This window comes from Trachypithecus francoisi, unplaced genomic scaffold (assembly GCF_009764315.1).
Source record: "Trachypithecus francoisi isolate TF-2019V2 unplaced genomic scaffold, Tfra_2.0 Lachesis_group20, whole genome shotgun sequence".
NCBI classification, from domain to species: Eukaryota; Metazoa; Chordata; class Mammalia; order Primates; family Cercopithecidae; genus Trachypithecus; species Trachypithecus francoisi.
Genome location: NW_022681466.1, coordinates 11,010,815 through 11,032,504, shown reverse-complemented (window position 1 = coordinate 11,032,504; position 21,690 = coordinate 11,010,815). Strand labels below are relative to the sequence as shown.

Sequence of the window (21,690 nt, the reverse complement as noted above, 5' to 3'; positions counted from 1 at the left end):
GACAGAGAGAGACAGAGAGAGACAGAGAGAGAGAGAGAGAGAGAGGGAGGAAAGGACTCCCCAGGGAGAAGAAATCTGGGCAAGGGACAAGCAGAACCGACAGGGGGTGCTGCCGGCACAGCGAGGCAAGAGCTCTGCCTGCAGGGAGACAGGTGCCTGCCAGGCAGTGGCTGGGCCCAGCCGGGAGCTGGAGGCCACGAAAGTCTGGACCATCTGACAGCAGAGAACGGAGAGGCCCAATTAGGGCTTTTGAGCTGGAATGCGCCATTTCAAATCCGGGGGCTGGAGAAAGTTCAGTCAACCAGGCAGCTGCCTTGCTCATAGACATGGCATTTATTTGGTGGTTAGCTGTAGGGCTGCTTAGCTGTATGCTTGGAATTGTATAACACGATTCCCACCGGCCAAGACAGATCAATGACCCAGACAGGCTGGAGGGCCAGAAATTAAAAGCATGAAGCTCATAAGTGGGCAGTGGCCACTGTCTTGGCCACCGTCTCTGCTGCCAGCAGCCCAGAGCCCGCAGCATGGAGAAGCTCCGAACCCATGCCCCTCCCTTCCTGGCCTCCGGGTCTTCCAGGCCTCTGCCAAACCCCAGATTCCATGATGTGTTTTCACCTCACACAGAAAAGCAGGACAGTCAGGTGCCAGGAGGAGGCTAATTGTTCCAGGAGCAGCCTTCAGGAGCAAAAGCAACATGGGGACGGGTTTGGATCTGTTTGTGTGTGGATTGGAAATGTCCTTTGACAGTGCAGGCTCATTCCTCCAGCCTGGGTGCTGCACAGAAGGTCTTTTGTTTTGGAAATGATTACTCACGCCTGCCCAAACCTGTTTGGGACCGTCCAGGCCTTCTTGCCCACCTCTGGTGCTGTGTGCCAGTGGTGGGCTGACCCCAGCAGTCGATCTCTCCTGCCTTTCCAGAAGGTCCCCGCTCCGCTGGGTCCTCAGCCTCTGCTCTCCTGCTCCCTCTGCACCAAGGATAGAGACCCTCCCAGAATCCACACCAGGCCCCTTACCCTAGAGGCTGGGGGAGGCTGGGACTGGGGACAGGAGCTGCCTGATCTTCTGATTTTAGGGAAATCCTAAGCTGACCTCCCACAGTCCTTCCTGTCCACCCAGGCACAGGTGGAAATGTTTAAATGGGTTGGGTTGGCCAGTCTGGACTAACAGCCTGGAGTGGGCCCAGTGGCTTCCTCTCCAGTGATCCCCCAGGAAGTCAGGGCACCTGGGCTTAGTAAGGGCGTTTGGGGCGTGTGGGCAACTCATGGCATGCGGAGTGGGGTGGCATTCGTCCCTGATGCTTGGTGACCACGTCCCATTGCTGGGGATCCCTGGGCCTGGGAAAGAAAAATGGCCCCCAGGGACAAGAAGGCACAAGGGCAGGGGTCCTGTTAAGGGTCACCTGGGCTGAACCGCCCCAAAGATAGCCTTGAGGTGGGGAAGGGCAGCGGGCTTGGGACTGCCCTTGAAGGGACCAGGGCAGCACTGGGTTCTGGGATCTCCCGTGTGTACCCTACCTCTTCTGTGCTCCTGCCCTGAGGGGTTGGCGCTGAAGGCTGCAGGGTGCTGACCACCTGAGCCCACCCGGCCATGGCTCTCTCCGCTCTGCCGCCCTCCCCGGCCGCGCGACCGCCCGAGCCCCCTCCCATGCCGCGCGCTCCGCGCTCCGCCTGAGCTGCCACCGCCGCCGCAGCAGCCGCCGCGTGCTCCTGCTGCCGCCTCGCTCCAGCCGAGAGAGCCAGAGGAACGAGAGAGAGAGAGAGAGAGAGAGAGAGAGAGAGAGAGAGAGAGGAGAGAGAGAGAGAGAGAGAGAGAGAAGGAGGGCGGAGAGAGGAGGGAGGAGAGAGAGAGAGAAAGAGAGAGGGAGAGAGAGAGGAGGCGGCGAGGGAAGAGCGAGCGCGGGGCTGCTCCGAAGCCAGCAGAACCTCCTCGGACAGCGGCCCCAGCCGGGCCCCAGCAGCTCGCGTGGTCGGAGGAGAAGCAGCTGCCACCGCTGCCGCGCGAGCCCGGCCTCGCGCGCCCCTTGCCGCTGGCTCGCCGGTGCCTGTGCGGCCCCGGGACGCCGCTGCCCGCTCGGCGGCCGGGATGCAGCCGGGGCATGGCCGCCGGCCCCCAGTCACCTGCCGCGGGGAGCGCTGAGCCCGTGAGTAGTCCGGCCCTCGTCGCCCGCCTCGCCCTGCGGCGGTCATTCCCATCGGGTTGAGCTGGGGGAGGGGGGATTGGCCGGGGAGGGGCGCATGGGACCCTCAGGGGGAGGCGGGCTGCGGAGCGCGGCCCGGGCTGACCCGAGGGCGCGTGGGGTGGGGTGGCGCCCTCGGGGTCAGGGGTCCCTGCGCGGGGTCGGGGTCCCTGGGTCCCTCCGGGGCTGGGGTCCGTACGCTCTGTCCGGCCGTGGGCCAGAGGGGAGATTTTGTGAATGGGAAGGCCCGGGGGTCGGGCTCCAGGGAGACGCCGGGGAGTCCCGCGCGCTGCGTGGCGGTGGCAGTGGCGGTGGCGGTGGTGGTGGCGGTGGCGGCGGCGGCGGCGGCACAATGCCCGGCGCGGGGAACTCCCCGGCGGGGGGAGGCAGAGGCGCGCGGAGATCCCGGCCCCGCGGGGCGCGTCCGGGGAGGCAGCCGGAGCCCGCGCGGGTGAGAGAGGGGCTGGCGAGCCGGCGGCGGTGGTGCAACTTGCATCTGTTGCGGCACCCAGGCCCGGAGAGAGCCCTGCCGGGGTCCTCTGAAAGGAGGATCGCTGAGAGGTTGATGACCCAAAGGAGTTATGGGGAGGAAGGGGCTGCCTCAGCTCCCCAAATAGGAGCGGGGCCCGCAGCACCGTGGTGTGAGCGGGGCCTGAGCGGCGAGGGGCGAGCCGCGCGCAGGGCCCTACAGGGGGCGGGCTGGGGGCGCTCCGGGCCGAGTCCCCGAGCGCGTTAGGGAGGCTCGAGCGGGAGCAGAGGCTGCCTCTCCTAAGGCCTGCCCCCAGGGGCTAGAGCAATGCGGCCGGGCTGGGGAAGCCGGGCACGCCCCTGGCCCAAACTTTCTGCCCCAGTGGCCCCGGGCGGTGGTGGGGCTCGCCCCAGGCGTCTGGGGCTCGCACCCTCGGGAAGGTGGTCTCCTGTGGCGTCTTGGGGTGGCGCGAGGCCGGTAGTCATTTTGATGCTGCGGGTCGCAGCCTCCCTTCCCCAAACGCGGAGCCTCCCCTGGCGCGCAGCCCTGCGGTGTTGGTGCGGGGACCGAGACGCGGCGCCCAGCGTGGAGGGGCATTGGGAACCTGTCGGGTCCCCAAGCGGCCCTGGGATCCCTGGTCTCACGTGGGGTGGGGTGGGATGTTCCCGGAGTCCACTGGTGGGGGCGGGGGCCCAGCGAGGTGGGGAGAAACTCCTGGATGACAGAGCTGCCTCCCCGTCCCCTTTGCGTTCCAGCTTTGGCGAGGGACCTGATTTATTTAATGATCACTTTTAAAAAGGACTCCAGTGGAGCCGTTAGTCCCGACGCGCGAGACACCCCGCGGTGGAGGCTAAGGACAGAGACCCAAGGGAGCCATCCCTGGGTTTAGGTCCCCCTTCCCGCCCCAGCGAGGTGAAGTCGCTGCTTGGGCGCTCCTGGTCGCTAATTTCCTGCTGAAAACGCAGGCTGGACTCGGGGACACTTCGGGTACGCACCCGGGCGCCCCGGGCACTTAGCGTGGAGCAGGTAGGAGGCTAATGGAGTGGGGTCGCCCGTAATGAGGTCTTTCAGCCGGAAGCCGGCTTCGGTTTTACTGGTCTGCAAAAAATAATGAAAAAAAAAAAAAGTATAAACATTGCGCCAGAACCTGCTCATTAAGTGTGCATCGCGGATTCGGGGCGGATGTCTTAATTAGGCTGCGTTGTTCACGGGGATATTACACTAATTAAAACCAGACCCTCTAGGTGAGCGAAAATTGTGAAGGGAGAGAGGGAGAAAAGTTGTCGAGAAGGTGCTGCCTGATGAAAGCCGAGTATGGGCCTCTTTGGGGGGCGCCCCAGGTCACTGAGCGCCAGCGGCATGGCGGGGGGCGGAGGAGGGGAGCCTTCTTAGAACCATCCCGGCTTGCCTTCCTTCTCCGCCTCCTGCGGGCGAGGAGCTCCCTTTGGCCGAGGACCGAGGCTGGCCCCCCCGCCCCTCCCCCAGGACTGGAGGCCTTCCTGCGTGGGCGCCTCGCTCACCGCACACTCCTGGAAGCAACGCTTAACCCCTCATTTCCTGGCTGACAGCTTCTGGGAGGGCAAGGCTGTCCCCAGGAGGGCGGCAGAGTGGGTGACGTGGGAACCCCTGAAGGGGTTAAGGAGCAGAAGCACGGTTGAAGGGACGCACCCAAGCCGAGACAGCCTGGGCCTGGCGAGTTGGCTGCGTGCGTGCAGCAGGGGTTGCCACTGGTGCTGGGCTGTTTGTTGCATGGCTGGGATTTTCTGGCGTGAGTTGTCCATTTCTAGCAGCTATCTACTCCCCTCCCCCCAAAGGAGAAAGGGAACCTGGATGATTGCTTTGATCCACCTTCCTCAGGTGCCTGGGGCCTAGAGAGACCCGTGCCCACCCCGGGGACCTCGGGTCGCCTCGGGTTGCCAGGAGGAGCCAGGAGTCCAGGGAAGTCCCTAGGCTCCGCCCCTTACTCGGATGGGCCTTTGCTGCAAACGCTCCTCACCCAGTGACCTCGGTCGGGAGCCACAGCGGGGCTGGGAGTATTGACTGCCCTTCGGCAGGGACTAGAGGCCGAGCTGGAGGGAAGGTGGCGGCATGGGCGGCCCCTGCCTCAGTGGCTCAGCCGGCACTTAGCGGGCGCCAGCACCAAGGACAGGGCCGAGGCCTCCACAACTTGCCCTCCTCGTCCTCCCTCCTCTACAGGGTCCCAGGGCCGCTGGAGGCGCTGCGGGCACCGGCCCTCAGGCTGCTGAGGATATGGGGAGGGCTCCCGAGGCTCATTCAAGAGCAAGAGCCAGAAAAGCCCACGGCCTGCAAAGAGGTAATTACAGCAAGGAGGCCTCCTGGGTACCATTCCAGAGTGGGCCTTCTGTCCTGTGCCTGTCACTTACTCAACTTGGAGCATGGCTGATGGCGCATCGCTGAAATGGAAAGATTATCAGGCTCTTTGGTGTCTGGGGATGAACTAAGCCCGGTAGTGGCCAGAGAAAATGCCATCTTCCCTGGCTGGTTCAGCCCTGCTGCCTCTCCCCTGCAGCCTTCTTTGACACCTCTCTCCCAGCCACATTCAGCTCTGGCCTAAGGAGCCTTCACACGAATGTGTGGCAGTTGGAGGTGCCTTGCTGCTGAGGGCGGGGGCCCTGCTTGGTTTATCTGCCCCCTCCCCCGTATATGCAGATGGTGGTCTGACCCATGGCGCCTGTGCCATTCGGAAGGAAGGAATGTGTAAGTCGTGCCCCTCTCCCACCCAGAAGTGCCAGAGTGGTGGTGGGGGGGACGCAGTACAGAGAGGAAAACATGTCAGTGGGCCAGAGCCACAGTGCTGAATGCGAAACTGCAACATTGTTTTTCAGCCCTTGCAGGGTGGGGCTTCCCTCCTCCAGCCCAGCCCAGCCCAGAGCCTGCAAGGTTTGGTCGGTTATCTCCCTGTGTTTATTTATTTCCACACTCCTGCTTGATACTCTGTTATAAAGACAAATGGAACCTGACACGCAGCTGACATTTGGTGAGGAATTTTTTATTTTTAAACAAGTGAAGGGGGAAAAGCCATCTTGAAACTTTCTCCCCCTTTAACAGAGACCCGTTCCTCGGGAACCTAGCATCCCCTAAATCCCTGCCTGCCACCGCCCCCTGCTCCTGGCACAAGGCACCGGCTTCATAAACACATCCCGTTTGCACCTCCACCCTTGGATAAGCTGCAGCATCTCTCCACGCTCTTTCATAAAGCAGCACGGCATTTTCACAGGCTCATGAAACATTCAGGCAGCCTCAACATCTAACTTTCTGCTGGCTCTCTGAAGTAGGCTGCTCTCTGAGCCATCCCTGTCCTCTCTAACATCCTGGGTCTATCTCCCTCTCTCCCTGTCCGTCTGTCTCTTCCTCTCCCCCACTTTTTTTTTCTCCTGTGCTTTCTGAGTGGTGCAGATGCGTACTGTGTGATTTCCTCCTTGCATAACTCGTGAGGGTTGAGAATGGCTCTTGGTTAATGGTTGCGTGGTGAGCATGCAAGGAGCATTGCATACATACATACGCTGTGCATACACAGCAGGGCCTGTTCTGGGTTGAGGACGCACAGACAGACGAGTCGCCTCCCTTCAAGAAATACCACGTGACACAGACTGATTTGGTGTATAAAATATAGACATTTTTAAGTGCAATGCACTTAGTAAATTAGTTTGCTATCACAGTTTCTCCAACACATAAACTGACACCAAAACACGCCTTAGAGGGAGACTGGAATAATAAAGAGTATAAAGTCTGTTACTTTATTTGTAGCTTGGGGCAAGCTCACAGTCTATCAGTTGCATTTTGAAAAGTGTGGTCAGGTTCTAGGTGGAAGGAGCCGTTCTGGATGCATCTTGCTTGGGTGCCACGTGAGTCACCCTCTTGGCCTGGGAAAGGACCGTCCATCATCTTTAATTTAGGGACTTAGGGATGTGCTCCACTGTGTGATAGGACTCGTACGGAAATTACAAGTGCTAAGTGGACAAGCATGTTTTCTCCCAAAGCAAAGGCCAACTCTCGGGTGCAGGGAGCTTGGTGTCATCAGGCCTCTGATCCTGGCCCTTACCTGTAAGACACATGGGGGCCTTGACTGTTCTGGCCAGGCATCCTTCTGGTTTCTTCCTGGTCTCTAGACAGACCAGCAGCTGGAGATGGTCTCCTTGCCCCTCCTCTCTCTCCTCACTGCTGCCGCCTCTGCCAACTCTCTGCACTCGGAACATTGACAAGACAATGGTACTGAAGGCTCTGCAGTCAGGGGAAAGGGGGCAGAAGAACAAGGGATGGGATGGTCTCCTCTATGGGGAGTGTTCCCCCTGTGGGTAGAGGAAGCTGTGGCTTGGGGAGGCTTTTTAGAAGTGAAAATCAGTCTTCCCTTGGATCCGTCTCCACTCCTTCCGTGTAGGTCGGGGCCAGGTCCCATGGGTTCCACCTGAGAGGTGGGTTGTAACTTGGTGGTGTCAACTTGAGTTGGGGGTCCTCAGCCTCCGTGGTTTCCTCTTAGGACCAAGAGCCAAGCACTTGGTATTGCCAAGTTTTCTTTTAAGGTTTAATTATTTGTGCTCAGAACATATTCCCAGCAGAAAAAAGAAAGAGGGAGAATATACATATTTTTAGAAGGAGTTTACTTGCTTATTGCTTTGGTTAGCGGCTGTGCTGAGAGCTTTCTCCCAAGATTCCAGAAGAACAGAGGCCTAGGCGGAGCACTTGCACTGTACCTGGCCATCTCCCTCCTGGACCCATCACTGGTCATCAGCTCCATATGCACAGGTCTCTGCTTGGCTGGCTGCTCCATACTTGGGAAGGTGAGCCCACCCTTCCTTGAGCGCTGGGCTGTGAGTGGAAGCCAGCTGGTGAGGAAGGTGGCCACGTATGTCTGTTTTAGCCCTTTTAGAAAATGATCCCATTTGCAGGTGAGGAAACTGCCTGAGCATAGAAAGCTGCCACCAGCCAGCCCTTGAACAGTTTCAAGTCCTTGTTTGGGGGCCCGGTTGAGATGATAACATGTATCTTTTCTACTAGAGAATCCTGTGTGCCTTTATATCTCCAAGGCCTCTTGTCTTGCTTCAGAAATTCTCCCTCCATCAAAACAAACAAACAAAAGTAACATGGACCTCCAGATCAAATTCTCTTCTGCAGGGCCACCAATACTGTAGTGGAGGCAGTGTACCAGGCAAACCAAGGGCACATTCAGAGTTCTGCCCGTGAGCAGCCCGAACACCACGGACTGCAGTCCTTCTCACCCACGTCTCCTTGTCTATGACACCAGATGAGACCCAGGGATGAAGATGGCAGGAACAGTGGCCCCCAGAGTCCGGGTGCTTCTCCTGCCCTTGCTCTCATCCTGCAGTTTGCATCCTTGGACACCAAGCAAATGCCCATTCCTGGGCCAGGCTCATGTCTCTGAATCGTTTGCTTTTAGGCAATGGTCATGAGAACGTGGAAGAGCAGGCTGTCTTCAGCAATGAGATATTTATTGGAAAAATGGGAACCTCCTTTGGAGCCAAAGGACATAGGGTTTCCTTGTATTAGGAAGGTCCACAATTTGGAGAAAGATTTAAAGCAGTACAAACACCCTGGTGCCTTTAGAAATCATTTCTCACTAAACTTTCATAGCTCCAAACTCTTACTCAATGCAAATTTGAGGTTTCTCTCCTGGATTACATCAAAAACAACTCCTACTTTTTCTGGAACTTTTGAGGGCTGGGGGCTGGCTAAAGCTCCAGGGTCTGTTCCTAAGAGCTTCCGGGCACCTTGGAATCCAGCACCTGAAGGTGACCTCTTCTTCCCCACCCTAGCCCACCCCACCCAACTTTTGAAAAAGCAGTGGCAAGAAGGGCTTTTTAGCTTTTTGTTTTCAGCAGCAAGGTATGAGGATGACTTTCTAACGCATCACATGGGAGAGCCACACACACCAGCATGTCCCGACGTTACCTGTCACCTTGGGATCCGCGTAAAAAAAGGAAACCCAGAGTATGCTTTAAACTGGGTCCATGCATAGACTCCTGATGGGCTCTGCAAAGCCTACTGACCTGCTCTTGATACCTGCCCTTCACCCTGGGGGTGTGGCTGAGTCTTCACCCGCTTAGTTTCCTTATTCATGGGAGGTTCTGAGGTTGTACATCTTGGCAATTCCCCACTCCCATCAGCTCTTTCTATAAGACTCGCCCTGTGCCCCCAGGGCACACACAGTCACATGCACATTGAAATGGAAGCGACTTCTCAGCAAGACAGTATGTCAGTTACCTTTCATGAGACCTTAAAGCCCATCAGGGCTGGCAGCACAACCTGTGGGTGTGGTGAGTGGACTCGGCCTGCCCCTGCTGGCTGGTGGGAGGGCTCTGTGCAGGGACAGCCTGAGGCCAGAGCGGACTGCTGACGGTGGCATGGTTGCCTGCAGCATACTGCTGGGGAGGGCGTGCACCCTTCCCAGCCTTGTCACCTAGGGCAGGCTCTGGAACCTCAGTTTAGCCAGCTGAGAAGCAGGGACTGCTGCGTGGATCCGGGTATCTATGTAAAGCCGCTGACGTGGTAAATGGGACCCTTCCCTGCGGCTATCCACCTGGTAGAGGGAAGAGCGCGTTGCTAGGGTTAGGAAGGGTCAGGGTTAGGGAATGGATTCCGAACTCGTCCCTGTGGGTACAATTATGATGCTGCTTTAAAAGAGCTCCTGATAGGCCGGGCGCGGTGGCTCAAGCCTGTAATCCCAGCACTTTGGGAGGCCGAGACGGGCGGATCACGAGGTCAGGAGATCGAGACCATCCTGGCTAACACGGTGAAACTCCGTCTCTACTAAAAATACAAAAAACTAGCCGGGCGAGGTGGCGGCGCCTGTAGTCCCAGGTACTCGGGAGGCTGAGGCAGGAGAATGGCGTGAACCCCGGGAGGCGGAGCTTGCAGTGAGCTGAGATCCGGCCACTGTACTCCAGCCCGGGCGAAAGAGTGAGACTCCGTCTCAAAAAAAAAAAAAAAAAAAAAAAGAGCTCCTGATAAACTTGCAGATGCAAGGATGGAAACAACCTTAGCATGTCTCTATAGAGAGGGTGGGGTCTGAGGAGACCCCTCACTCCCTTGGGCCTGGAAGGGCTCCCTGGAGCAGCCCCCAGCAGCTCATGTCCTTAGGAACACCCTGAAGCCAGGCAGAAGGAAGTGAGATCCTGTCTGTGGGGCCGTGGACTAGGTTGTTACCCTGGTCAGGCCCTCCAGGGGGCAACAGGGCTCCTGCCTGTGCTGTGTCCCCGCAGTGGGCCCACTGTGCTCTCCCTATGCCCTCCACTACCAGCGGGGTGTCAAGAGTACCACAGGGAGGCCGGGGCAGGGTGGCTCACACCTGTAATCCCAGCACTTTGGGAGGCCAAGGCAGGGAATCACCTGAGGTCAGGAGCTCAAGACCAGTCTGGTCTACATGGTGAAACCCCGTCTATATTAAGAGTACAAAAAATTAGTTGGGTATGATGGTGCACGCCTATAATCCCAGCTACTCAGGAGGCTGAGGCAGGAGAATCACTTGAACCTGGGAGGTGGAGGTTGCAGTGAGCCAAGATCACACCACTGCACTCCAGTCTGGGCAACAGAGCAAGACTCCATCTCAAAAAAAAAAAAAAAAAAAAAGAGTACCACAAAGAGAGAGGGCACTGCAGCAGGTCCTCTTGCTTTTGCAAAGGGAGTGGCATTGGATCATCAGGGACGAGGCTCCAAACCATACCAGCTGAATTTCCCGTGAGGGAGAGGAAAGGAAGGAGGATCATGGCCTCCCTCCCCCAGCCCTTCCCGGGCGCCTTTGAGCCTACAGTTTGCAGCCACATCGCTTACTGTGCAGGCTGAGGGATTCCAGCCCACCCTGCCTTCCATGTGGATATGTTTTTGGATCTCAGGTCTCAATGCATGAAAAATCGAAGCACAGCTTTGCAAAGCCCATTAGAAAAAAAACAAAGTGTGTGCTTTTATTCTTTCTGGAATATTGCCTATCATTGATGTGATGCCATTAGGCACAGCTGGGGGCCTCACGGCAGGGATAGGTGAAGTGGAACCAGAGACCCAAGGGGCTTCTTCCACAGGCTCCTTGTAGACCTGGGACGGGGCATGTGGTTCACCAGTGTCCCTGGCTGTGTGCCCCCAGCTGCTGGGGAGGAGACCAACAGGGGTTGATTGTGTTCCTCTCAGGGGTGCTATCCAAGGGTACATTATTCAAGTATTTTGGAATCTTGGCAGAAAAGAGAAGAAATTTAAGGTGAGAATTACTGTTGTCAGTGGCGTAACATTATAATCAACACTCCCAGACAGCCAATGCTGTGTTGAGCTTTATCGTCCAGAAGTCTGTTTGATATCTTGACAGCTGGGAACCTTTAGCTGATGGCCAAATGGTGGGAGGGAGAGCAGGTGGACGATGGCCTGTGTTTGATGGAGGAGCCTGTTACCCTTTTCCTCACTGTTTTATTTTTATTTTTTTTTTGAGACGGAGTCTCGCTCTGTTGCCCAGGCTGGAGTGCAGTGGCGCGATCTCGGCTCACTGCAAGCTCCGCCTCCTGGGTTCAGGCCATTCTCCTGCCTCAGCCTCCCAAGTAGCTGGGACTACAGGCTCCCGCCACCGCTCCTGGCCTGGCTAATTTTTTTGCATTTTTTTAGTAGAGACGGGGTTTCACCGTGGTCTCGATTTCCTGACTTTGTGATCTGCCCGCCTCGGCCTCCCAAAGTGCTGGGATTACAGGCGTGAGCCACCGCGCCCGGCCCCTTTTCCTCATTGTTAAAGCCTTGTGATGGTGTCTGGGACAACTTTATGGGATGATTAAAGGCCATCTTCCAGCAGGTACATTTTTCTTTCTCACCGGCAGATCCATCCTAGGACAGTTGAGAACGATGCACCTAGAATCTGCATGCTTTTAACTCTAACAGCATCCTTGGGCCACGGACGGGGGGCTTTCTGCAGATCTGCCCTTTGTGTTTGAAAATACATCTGCCTGTGTGTGTGCGTTGGCAGCATTGCCATAACCAGCATTCATTTTCCTGACTTGCCCAGGCTGCAGCATGCAAGATGAGTGTTGCATGGGTACCTCCCCGCCTCTTAGACTTTTAAAATAGAGCCATCTCTCCAGAACAGACGGGCACAACTAAGACAGGTCACTGATGACAGTATCAGTATCTACATGCTAAAGACACAGCCCGTCCCCTTCCCACGGGGCTCTTTCCTTGGTACAAGTCACCCAGGAGACTGACTTTGGGAGAAGTAATTTCTCCCCCTTCCGGGTATGTTTTGCTCAAAACCTAAGAAGAAAACTCACAAGACCAGACTAGGAAAATTTCAGCCCCCAAGGATAATTTTTCAGAAAGTAATGAGCACTAGAAAATGAGGGCTATAAAGGAAGTCTTTAGGTAATAATCGTAACTATAATGTTCATCACTTTGAAGTGCATTAATATATACTAAAATTACAGAAAATATTAAGTCTGCTGCAGGGGAAGGGGGTGTGCTTTGGAGCTTGTGGCTAAACCTCCTGGACCAGCTCGGTTCTCCAGGCCACAGCTGGGGCTATGTGGCCCCTGGCCTGTCCCTGCCCTCACAGAGACACCTGCCCTAAGAGAGGATCCTGTGCCCCTAGCTGGGGCCCAGTTGCAGACACCATGAAGGCTGGATGGGGAAGCAGTATCCCCCGCAGCGGGCTCCTTTTGGGGCTGTGACGTTTTATAGCCTGGCAAGGGAATGCCAAGACTCCCTGAGGGCCTGGCTCACTTTATCAGGGTCCTGCTGCTTGAGAGCGGAAGCCTGGGAGGCGAGGTGTGTAGATGCCCCAGACATGGCCCCTGGAGGCTGCAGTCGGGCTGAGGCATTCATTCCTCCGCAGCGGCCCCGGGCTGGGGGAGCAGCCGGAGCATGGCTGTGGCGGCCGCATGCTTTCTCCTGCTGCCTGGCTCTCTCTGTTCCCCTGCTGAACCCTGAGCCTCTGCCTCTCCTGCGTTCCCCTTCCTCACTCCCCTCCTTCACCTTCAGAGCTAGCGGACTTCTCCAGGCGGCACGTAGGCGAGGGGCTGGCAATTGGAGGTCAAGCAGGCTGAGCTCGGAGCAGCGGGAGGAAAGATTTACGGTCCTTCCTGCCCGGCTTGATGGACAATTAAAGCCGCGCACGGTTGGAGGAGAGCAGTGTCGTGAAGAGTCAGGATGGTCAGAATAAATCAGTCACCTCCACTTAGACGGCTGAGCTAGACTGCTTCCCCTGGGGTGTGGATTTGAAGGTTCCAGAATGGGCTGTTCAAAGGTTTGACATACTCTGAGCTCCATCAGAGTCAGAGCCTGAAGACCCTGGGGGTCTCCTCACAAATGGGGCATGTGCTGTAGGGAATTAAGGGAAAATTCTGGATAATGTGTTTAGAGGGCATTTTGTCTCCAGGATACCTGGCATCTGCAAGAGTCTCAAACCTGAATGTTTGGGAGTCAGGATAGTGGACCCCCACCTGCAAGCAGAGCATGTGCACACATGTGCTTGTGTATGCTTGTGCGCATGTATGTGTGCACAGGTGTGTGCATATTTGTGCCCACGTGCACATGTGCAGATTGTACATGCATGTGCTTGTGTGTAGAGTGTGCACACAGGCATGCATGTGCATCCTGTACGTGTCCATGTGCGTGCATGTATGTGCACATGCACAAGTGTGTTTCTGCGTTTGTATGTGTACCCACGTGTACCTGTGTGCATGCATGAGCATATGTGTGCCGTACATATGTGAGCACATGTGTGTGTCGTGTGTGGGTACTAGTGCTTGCCTCTTGGACATCGCAGGCTCCACTTGTGTCTTTAAACACACACACCCCTCTGCAAGGCTGCCGGGAGCTGGGCTTCTGAGCATCCGCCAAGCCCTGCGGCCATCCTTCTTCATTTGTTCTGTGTGTTATTTCAGTACCTTGAAGACTCTGGCAATTTCCTCAAGGAAACTTTGTGGAAATGAGATGCCAGCACTCCTCGGCCCTCCCACTGGCTAATTGATGATATGATCCCGCGTGGGAGACTTGCCATTCCTGGAAATGCTCTTTATTTCGTGGGCCCCCCCGCCCCCTGCCCGCCATCGTCTGATTTCTACGAGCTGCCGCATGTGAGGTGCAGAGCCGGGCGTTTGCTGTGACTCAGCCCATGTGCCAGGCCTTTCATTAACTTGGATACTACAATTATGTGCGCCAAGAGACTGCGAGGGCCATTTAGGATTTTTCTCCCTTTAAGAAAATATTCCTTTTTCCCCAGCCAGGTAGCCCAGCCCTTTGCCTCTGCAGCTGTGGCCCAAGCCGTGTGCTGGCCCCAAGTGCTTCTCAACTCTCCTGGCACTGACCTGCAACAAACTCTTGTTGGGGGGCTGGGGCTCTGCCATGGTTCTGTCGGAGGTGCGCAGCAGGTGGTCAAGGCAGCCTGCCCTTAGGAGCCACAGGATGTAGCCTGCTGTGGCGGCTTCATGGCCACAGCATGAATAGCAGTATGTGTGCTTTTGTGCCTGTGTGAGCACACACACCCCCCATGGGCACACGCGAGGATGACCTTTGGCACAGAACACCTGCTGCTGTGGCCTGCACAGAGAAGGGCTGACCCGAGGACAGTGGCTCCCATTCGCCTCCATTAAGGCCAGTTGGACCCTTCACGGGGCCCTGGGAATTTCCGAGTGTGGGCTGTGGGGTCGTGTCATGTGGGGATGGAGTTGCACTGGTCTCCTGCACACACACACTGGCCAGCATATTTGTATGCTCGCAGGGGTAGCCTGACCCTCTTCCTCCACTTAGGAGATGCATGCGTGGAAACTTGCCCCTGTGGGTGTCTTGGGATGAATATTTGGGATCCTGGGGGGTCTGGATTGCAGAGTAACTGGGTACTGTAAGAGTTCCTCTAAATGTCGGGTCTCTTGGGGAGGGGGAGGCATGCAGCACTTCTGTGGGTGGGTGGAAGGTTGAGGAGGGGCCACCCTGGCTCAAGGTCACCCCACGGGGAGCAACCTGATCTGAGGACAGACCTGCCCGGGACTCTGTGGGACTGAGATGAGACACCTGCTTCCCCCTTCAAAGGTCATGAGATTCTGGGGGCACAGGCTGCCTTCCATATGGTACCCACAAAGCTCATTAAAAACACCATTCAGAGGCCTTATCTCCAAAAGGAAGGCAAGAGTCCAACCCACCTAAGCACCAAATAACAACTCAACAACTCAAAAACTTATTTTTTTAAACTTCCTTGAGTTGCCATGGTTACTTGCATGGTCCTTGCATCTCTGTTGCTCTACGTGGAGCTGCTTGGAGGAGGAATTAAAATCTCCAGGGTTCACCCCTTGGAAGGGCCTGATGGTGCTCCCGTGTGGAGGAAAAGAGCTGGAGAAGATAGGGATCTTCCAGGACCATGGGATATGATTTTCCAACATTGCACTTCTGAGATGCTGGAGACAGAATTTGTCTCCCACGCTAAAATAATTATAGCCAGGAGAACAGAGAATACATCATTCTAAGTTAAGGTCCTTAACAACGAGGAGGGTGTGTGCGCATGTGCATGTGTGTGAGTGTGTGCCCATGTGCATGTGTGTGTGTACGTGTGTGCGTGTGCATATGTCTGTGTGTGCATGAGCATGTGTGCGTGTGCATGTGTGTGTGTGCATGTGTGCGTGTGCATGGTCGTCTCTGCATTGCCACCAACTTCCTCCTGGAGTGCTCTTTTGTACTGGCCACATGTGTAAAGGCAGTGGCAGCTGAGGCCCCTGCATCTGTTGGCCGGCCTCCAGCAGGCAGCGTTTCCTGCTCCTGTGGCTTGTGCCCAGGCAATGCTATTGGAGGGCAGATATCTGCAGGGGGATTTTGGGGAGAATTGCTAGTGAGGGATGGGAAAGAGGGTGGGTCAAGGAGGAATAAAGAAGCCAAGACTCCTTCCGACCAGGTTCCTCTCTGCTCTTCAGACTGTGGGGTTCCATCCTCCTACCTGCCATGGCTCCATGGGGAGTCCCAGGGCCCAGATGTGGCCCATGCAGCCCAAAAATTAGCTGCAAAGAGGAGAGTCCATGCTGTGGGCCAGCTGTTTGCCCTAAATGCCCCCTGCCTGGGGTCTGATTGTTTCTCCACCATGGGATGGACAGAGTGGCAGGTCATTTCCACTTTGGGGGCCCTGCAGCCCCAGTGGCTCTTGGGGGTGTCTGCTCCCTGCTGGCCACAGGGAGAGGCTGTCCTCCCTCTCTCCTGGGAAGGCAGGAGCCAACCCCTGCCTATAGGGGGCACTTAGTAGGTGACTGTGGATGCAGAGGCTGAAATCAGGTGGTACCTTCTAAGTGTCGGGCTGTAGTGACAGGTGAGGAGGGCCTTCCCAGACCCTTCTTGTCCCAAGTGGTCTCAACCTTTCCCTCTGTTTCCCGCCTCACTAGACCATCCTTTCCTCTTGTCAGGTGGGGTGAACTGCTCCCCAGCGCTGGTGCTGGGCCACAGGGCCACACACAGGACGATGGCAGAGGGCTCATTCTTGGCCAGGGCTCTTGTTTTCCCTTGTACCCCCTCTTTCTGCCCCGGGTGGGGGTGGGCAGAAAGCCCTTCTACAAGTCTGTAGGAGGACTGTGTCTGTCTTGCCACCTTACCCAGACAGCCCTCTCTCATTCCCAATGCAAACCGGAGTCCCTGGAGCACAGCTGGGCTGGCAAGACCAGATTCCCCAATTTGAGGCCAGTCTTGCTTTTCCATGGCCGGGATATTTTAGCAGCAAGACAGGAGGTGATCTCGGGTTCCTGCATTGCCTTTTTGGCAAACTCATGAGCTCACAGTGTGAGGACAGGTGCTTTCTCCAGGAAGCATTTGGGGTGAATGTGTGCAGCAGCCAGGGGGGTCTCTCTCATGAAGTCCTTTCTTATGTGTGGCCAGCAGGAGGGAGGCCGAGGCCAGGGGTGACCCCAGCATTTCTCTTGCAGGGTCCTAGGAGTGGCTTGGCTCATTAAGTAGATGGTGAAGGCCAATGGGAAGGTTTTGGATCCTTCTATCAACATGGGACATAGCAAAGCCATAGGTTATCACTGGGTGTATCTAAGGCGGTGAGCAAGTGGGACATACTGACATAGACAGGCACGCAGAGGACATGAGAAGCATCCACAAAGCCTTCCTCTGGGCCTGAAGTCAGCACCTGCTTTCCATAGCACTTTCTGGGAGCTGTAATCAGCACTGAGAAGGAAGAGCAAAAAATCACAGATCCTGGTGGGCGTCTGCAGCTCCGTCTCCCGTATTGGGCTGTAAGTGCTTTGTGGGCAGGGGCTGCAGCTGATCCATGTCTCCCCAGAGCACCTAGCATGGCTCTCTGCTCATAGTCCGTTCTCAGTCAACATTTGTTGAATTCTGACAGCTGGCTGGGGGGCAGGGGTCTTTGTGCTTCATTAGCTCTGTGGCCTGGCTGTGCCCACGGTGGGTGGCCCTGGTGGGTTTCCGTGCCTTGGTTATTTCTGTCTCTAGAGGCTCCACTGAGAAGGGGTAGGAGGGTGTGCTGGAGGCCCTGGTCCACCCCTGGCTGGTGCTGGGCACACTCTCTCCCTGCTAATCAGAGAGCCCCAGAGCCTCAGGGCAGAGGGCTGTCAGAGGGACAAGGACCCCGGTGATCTGTAGGAAAGTCACTGTGGTTTCTGGCCCAGAGAGGAAATGGGCCCTGGTTCTGCCCTGTGGGTTCAGTGGGGCTGTGCATCAGCCCCAGGAGCTTCCTCCCCTCCTTCCCTGGAAGTGAACCTTGGAGCTTGTGCAATTGTTTCCCAGAACCAGAGTCAGCTGCCAAATAGAGCAGACTGCCTCCGAAAGGGGGGTCTCAGATGTCTCTTTGAGCCACCCCTCTTTCCTGGGCTTGGAGTGGAGTAGATGAGAGGGAGGGAAAAGTACCAGGGAGGTTCTGGATTGCTCTAGAAGATGCTAGATAATTCTGGAAGATATCCTGAGACTCCTCCAGATGTGTGACCCTGGGGCCAGCTGCATCCTTCGGAGCGTAATGTACCCCGTCCACAGGGGAGTACACTCGTGATTATTGATGCTAATGGAAAACAGAAGTGGAATGGATAATTCAAGATGGCAGATGAATCAATATTATTATATTTAGCCTGTGAATGCGCTGCATATTTCTCCGCTGGCAGATTGGGCTTCACAATTATGTTTTGCAGAATCCAAGAATTTGCTGCCCACGGGCCAAGGGCTGCCACCTTGCTCTTCCTCTAGGAGGGTTTTTGGAAAGCATAGGAGCCCCTCGTGACTTGGCGGCTGGCTTAGAGGGAGGCGCCAGGTCCGTCCTCCCCTCTGTGCGGCTGGCATGCCACTTCCCACAGGTCTCCCCGCTGCTAACACACTCCCTGCAGCAGGGGATTGGTTAAAAGCGTTAAAGAGAGAATGGCCTATTCATACACACGGTGGGTTTTAGGCAGCTGCTTTCCATGGATGTGGAAAGAGATCCACAGTCCATTTTAGTGGAAAGGAAAGATGGCAGAGCCATCAGTGTGATTTAATCCTAAAGCATGTGGACCTGGTGCACTGTCTTGTCTTCATCTGGTATTCTCAGTGCTTAGCCCAGTGCCTGGCACAAAGCAGGTGCCCAGCGAGCGCTTGCTGACTGAGCATGTTCTTCGCTGGGGTACTGTGGGGCTCAGTGGGGGGATCGGGTTCCTGGTCTGGGGACCCAAGTCTGCTCCAGGGAGCTGTGTGTCTGTGCGCCGGTTTCTTTCTGGTGAGCTTGACCTTGCACCTTGGTGGCCCCGTTATGGTCAGCCTCGGCACACCTGGAAAGTGGCTCCTTTCTCTCAATGCCGATGGCTCTCCAGGCGGGGGTGGGGGCCATTCATCTTGTTACTGCAGGGGTGAGATGGGGAGCGTCATCCCAGGGAGTGGGATCAGTGTCTCCTGGGTGTGTGTCCTGAGGACTCCGTTCTTGGTCAGCACTTGTGCCAAACATGGTCCTGTCTGGTCTCCTCTTTGAGGACCCAGTAAATGCAAACCTTCTGGCCCTCTGTGTGGCACCCACAGGGGATGGAGGATAAGAAGAACCACATGTGAAAACTCAGAAATTGCCAGTGGAGGCTTCTGAGGGTGGCTTCTGGGGTGTGCCGAGGGTGGGGAGCGCTGGGTGGGTGCTTCCTTGCAAGTTCAGAGGTGTCCCTGGAAGGCCTCACAGCTGCCTACACCCATGGACCTTGGACGCCAGAACCTTAGTGTGGGCGTGGTGCTCTTTGACATCCAAGTTTAAAAAGATGGCCTCTGATATGTAAGGTGCCTTATGTTAGACATCACATTGATTTACATCTCTATATTTAAAAAATTGGCCCTGCTCACACTGCCCTCAAGGAAGAGTGCTGTTGGGCCCCGCAGTCCCAGGGACAGGAACAAGAACCTTGAGGTGCTGGGTTTGTGTGGCTCGAGTCCTCCCTGCGCAGGGGCCAGGCTGCACAGCCGGCTTTAGGCCCAGGTGGCCCTGGAGTGGACAGCTTCTGAAGTCAGCATGTGGGAGGCAGGGCCTGGAGGGGGTTGGCTGGTGGTGTGAACAGGAGCATCTGGGGACAGCAAGCTATTTCCGTCTCTTTCCTTGCTATGGCCTGGGTGCCTCCAGGTGCCTCCAGAGGGTCAGGGCTATGTCTTCTACTTCTTGTTTGTCCCTGCTGCCCCGCAGAGTGCCATTTCCACAGCTCCATATGCAGAATCTTCTAGAAGAAAGACCTTGTTTCTGGACTAACCCCCTCAGTCTTAAAAGCTTCCAAGGGTTTTAAAGAACTTCCAGCGCTGTCTCAGCCTTTAGTTCTGAGACCCTTCTACTTCCGGTGGAGAAGGGGGGTCAGGAGACCACCTCTGCCCTCTCTGGCACATAGTAAGTGCTTAATCAATGTTGCGAGAATGCAGGAGGGACTGTTGCTCTGTCCTGATGAGTCAGACAAAGGCAGGTTCATCTTCCTCAATTGCGTGCTTCCTCTGTATCCCCTTGAACCTAAAAACAGCTATCTCAGGAAGAGGGAGGACAGAGAGTTTGACTGAGGGATTCCCCAGGTGCCCCAACCCTTTGGTCCAAGTGCCTACCCACCCAGCAAGTGCCAGCAGGTTTTGGTTTCTGTCCTGGAGCCCTCTGGTGCCATACTCTCTCAATTTCCTCTCCTGGCCCTTGGGAGCAGGTAGAACAGACGTTGGGCCGCCGCAGATGACCAACTGCCCGAGGCTGGGACCTGAACTGGTGCCCAGTGTACCTGTCGGGTTCTGTTGCTCCCGGACTCCTCTTGTCGTTTTCAAAATCAAGACACAAAAAAGAAAACTAACATTTGTAGGAACCACAACCACATCACAAAGTTATCTAAAGTGAGCAGGCCACTCTGGTTCTCAGAAATTAGATTATTTTAGAGTTTCATTGAATTAAGAAAGGAGTCCTCCCTCAGTGTTCCCAGCTCTCTGCCCCTTCCTCTGGTAGCCCCTCTCTCCACGCCCACCCTCCCGCGGCCGATGAGAGATTTTCTGGCGGTGTCAAGGCAATGTGACCTGGTTCTGTAACAAGGAGGAGGCTTATTAGAATTAAGGCCTAACAGCGTTAAAAAAGCAATCTTTGCAAGATTGAGGCCACAGGGGAATTGTAAATTCTCAGCAAAGACCTCATTTAAGGATTGGCATAAAAACTCGGCATGCGTGTACAGGCATGCACACATGACGCGCCCTCCAGAAACAGACTTAGTTTACAAAAAAAGAGCTGGGAGAAGGAGGAAGGATTGGGAGCTGCCAGGGAAGGGCAGGTGGTGTCCGTCCTGGTGGGATGTGGGGTCTCCTGGGGGTGTCTGCCTGCCAAGAGTAGGCTGTGGACATACGTGTTCCTCTCTCATGGGTTTCCTCTGCACCTGCACCCCTCCCTGGAGCAGCTGCCACCCACCTCTGTCCCCCGAGAGTGGCAAGAGCCCAGTGGGGGCTGCCTTCCCTGACCCCCACCTCCGATCACTCATGCTTTTCACCTGGTGGTTGCTGCCACTAAGCAGTCTGTGGTTTGGGGCCTGCCAGGTCAGGAGTACAGGGGGCCACGGGAGCAGGGGTATGGGGTGGTGGGTATGCCAGGCTCCTTCTGAGCAGGGAGAAGGCGCAGGGGAGCACATGGCTGTGGGATGAAGTCCAAGGTGCTGCCGTCATGCAGAACATTGGGGATGTGCCAGGACCGCCTGTACATTTCCCTGTCAGGGGTCCCATGCTGCAGTGCCCAGTCTGAAACAGACAACAGCCTTGGTTTGGGCCTGCCGGGACCACCTTGGGAGTGGCTGTCCCTGGGAGAGTCCTGGCGTCCTGAACCCGCTTGTCCTGGGCTCAGCTCAGTGGGAGAGGAGGGAGTGTGTTCACAGAGCAGGTGGGAGTGTGTGAAGGGAACCACTCCCCGCCCAGCCTTCCCAGGGACAGGCAGTCCACGGGGTGACCTGGAAGGTCCCCATGGATCCAGCTCCAGTTGCCCACAGGGTGACCTGTTGAATAACACTGTATAAACACACATACACATGCACACACTACACGCATGCACACATGTCCACACACATGCACTCACCACACATGCACACGTGTGCACATACTACATATTCCACACATATTACACACTGCACACACCACACACACATTTACATATGCATATGTTCACACACCACACACATACACATGCATGCATGCATGCACACACAACAATACTCCACACTACACACACACCACACACACATGCATGCACACACGGCAATACTCCACACACACCACACACACGCACACGTATGTGTGCACATACGACAGTATTCCACACCCTGCAGAAACACACACACATGCATGCACACATGACAATATTGCACATCCCACACACACCACACACACATGCATGCATGCACACATGACAATACTCCACACACATCACAATACATACATGCATGCATGCACACACAATACTCCACATCCCACACACACGTGCATGCATGCGTGCACACACAACACTCCACCCCTGCACACACCCCCACACACAGTGCATGCATGTGTGCATGCACTACAATACTCCACACTCCGTGTACACACACTGCACATACCACATACATGCACACGTTTACACGTGCCACACACC

General features: G+C 56.0%; 2 protein-coding genes across 7 annotated transcripts in view; one reads left to right on the top strand and one right to left on the bottom strand.

Annotated features, from left to right (window-relative positions):
- Positions 1-320: 320 nt before the first annotated feature.
- On the bottom strand, positions 321-2,124 carry LOC117066787 (rRNA 2'-O-methyltransferase fibrillarin-like). The gene is made up of 2 exons (XM_033182483.1): positions 1,515-2,124; positions 321-965 (listed from the first exon to the last, which is right to left on the bottom strand). Exons 1-2 carry the CDS (start codon positions 2,095-2,097, stop codon positions 412-414), a joined length of 1,137 nt encoding a protein of 378 aa, XP_033038374.1. The 5' UTR covers positions 2,098-2,124; the 3' UTR covers positions 321-411.
- Positions 1,806-21,690, top strand: part of RBFOX3 (RNA binding fox-1 homolog 3) — a 521,374-nt gene continuing 501,489 nt past the window's right edge. For 5 of the 6 annotated variants that reach the window (XM_033182482.1, XM_033182481.1, XM_033182479.1 and 2 more), the window contains exon 1: positions 1,806-2,140. The gene's annotated coding sequence lies outside the window, so the exon portion shown is untranslated. Of the gene's footprint in view, positions 2,141-4,841; positions 4,960-21,690 lie in introns of all 6 variants that reach the window. The other variant, XM_033182475.1, reaches the window with a different exon arrangement.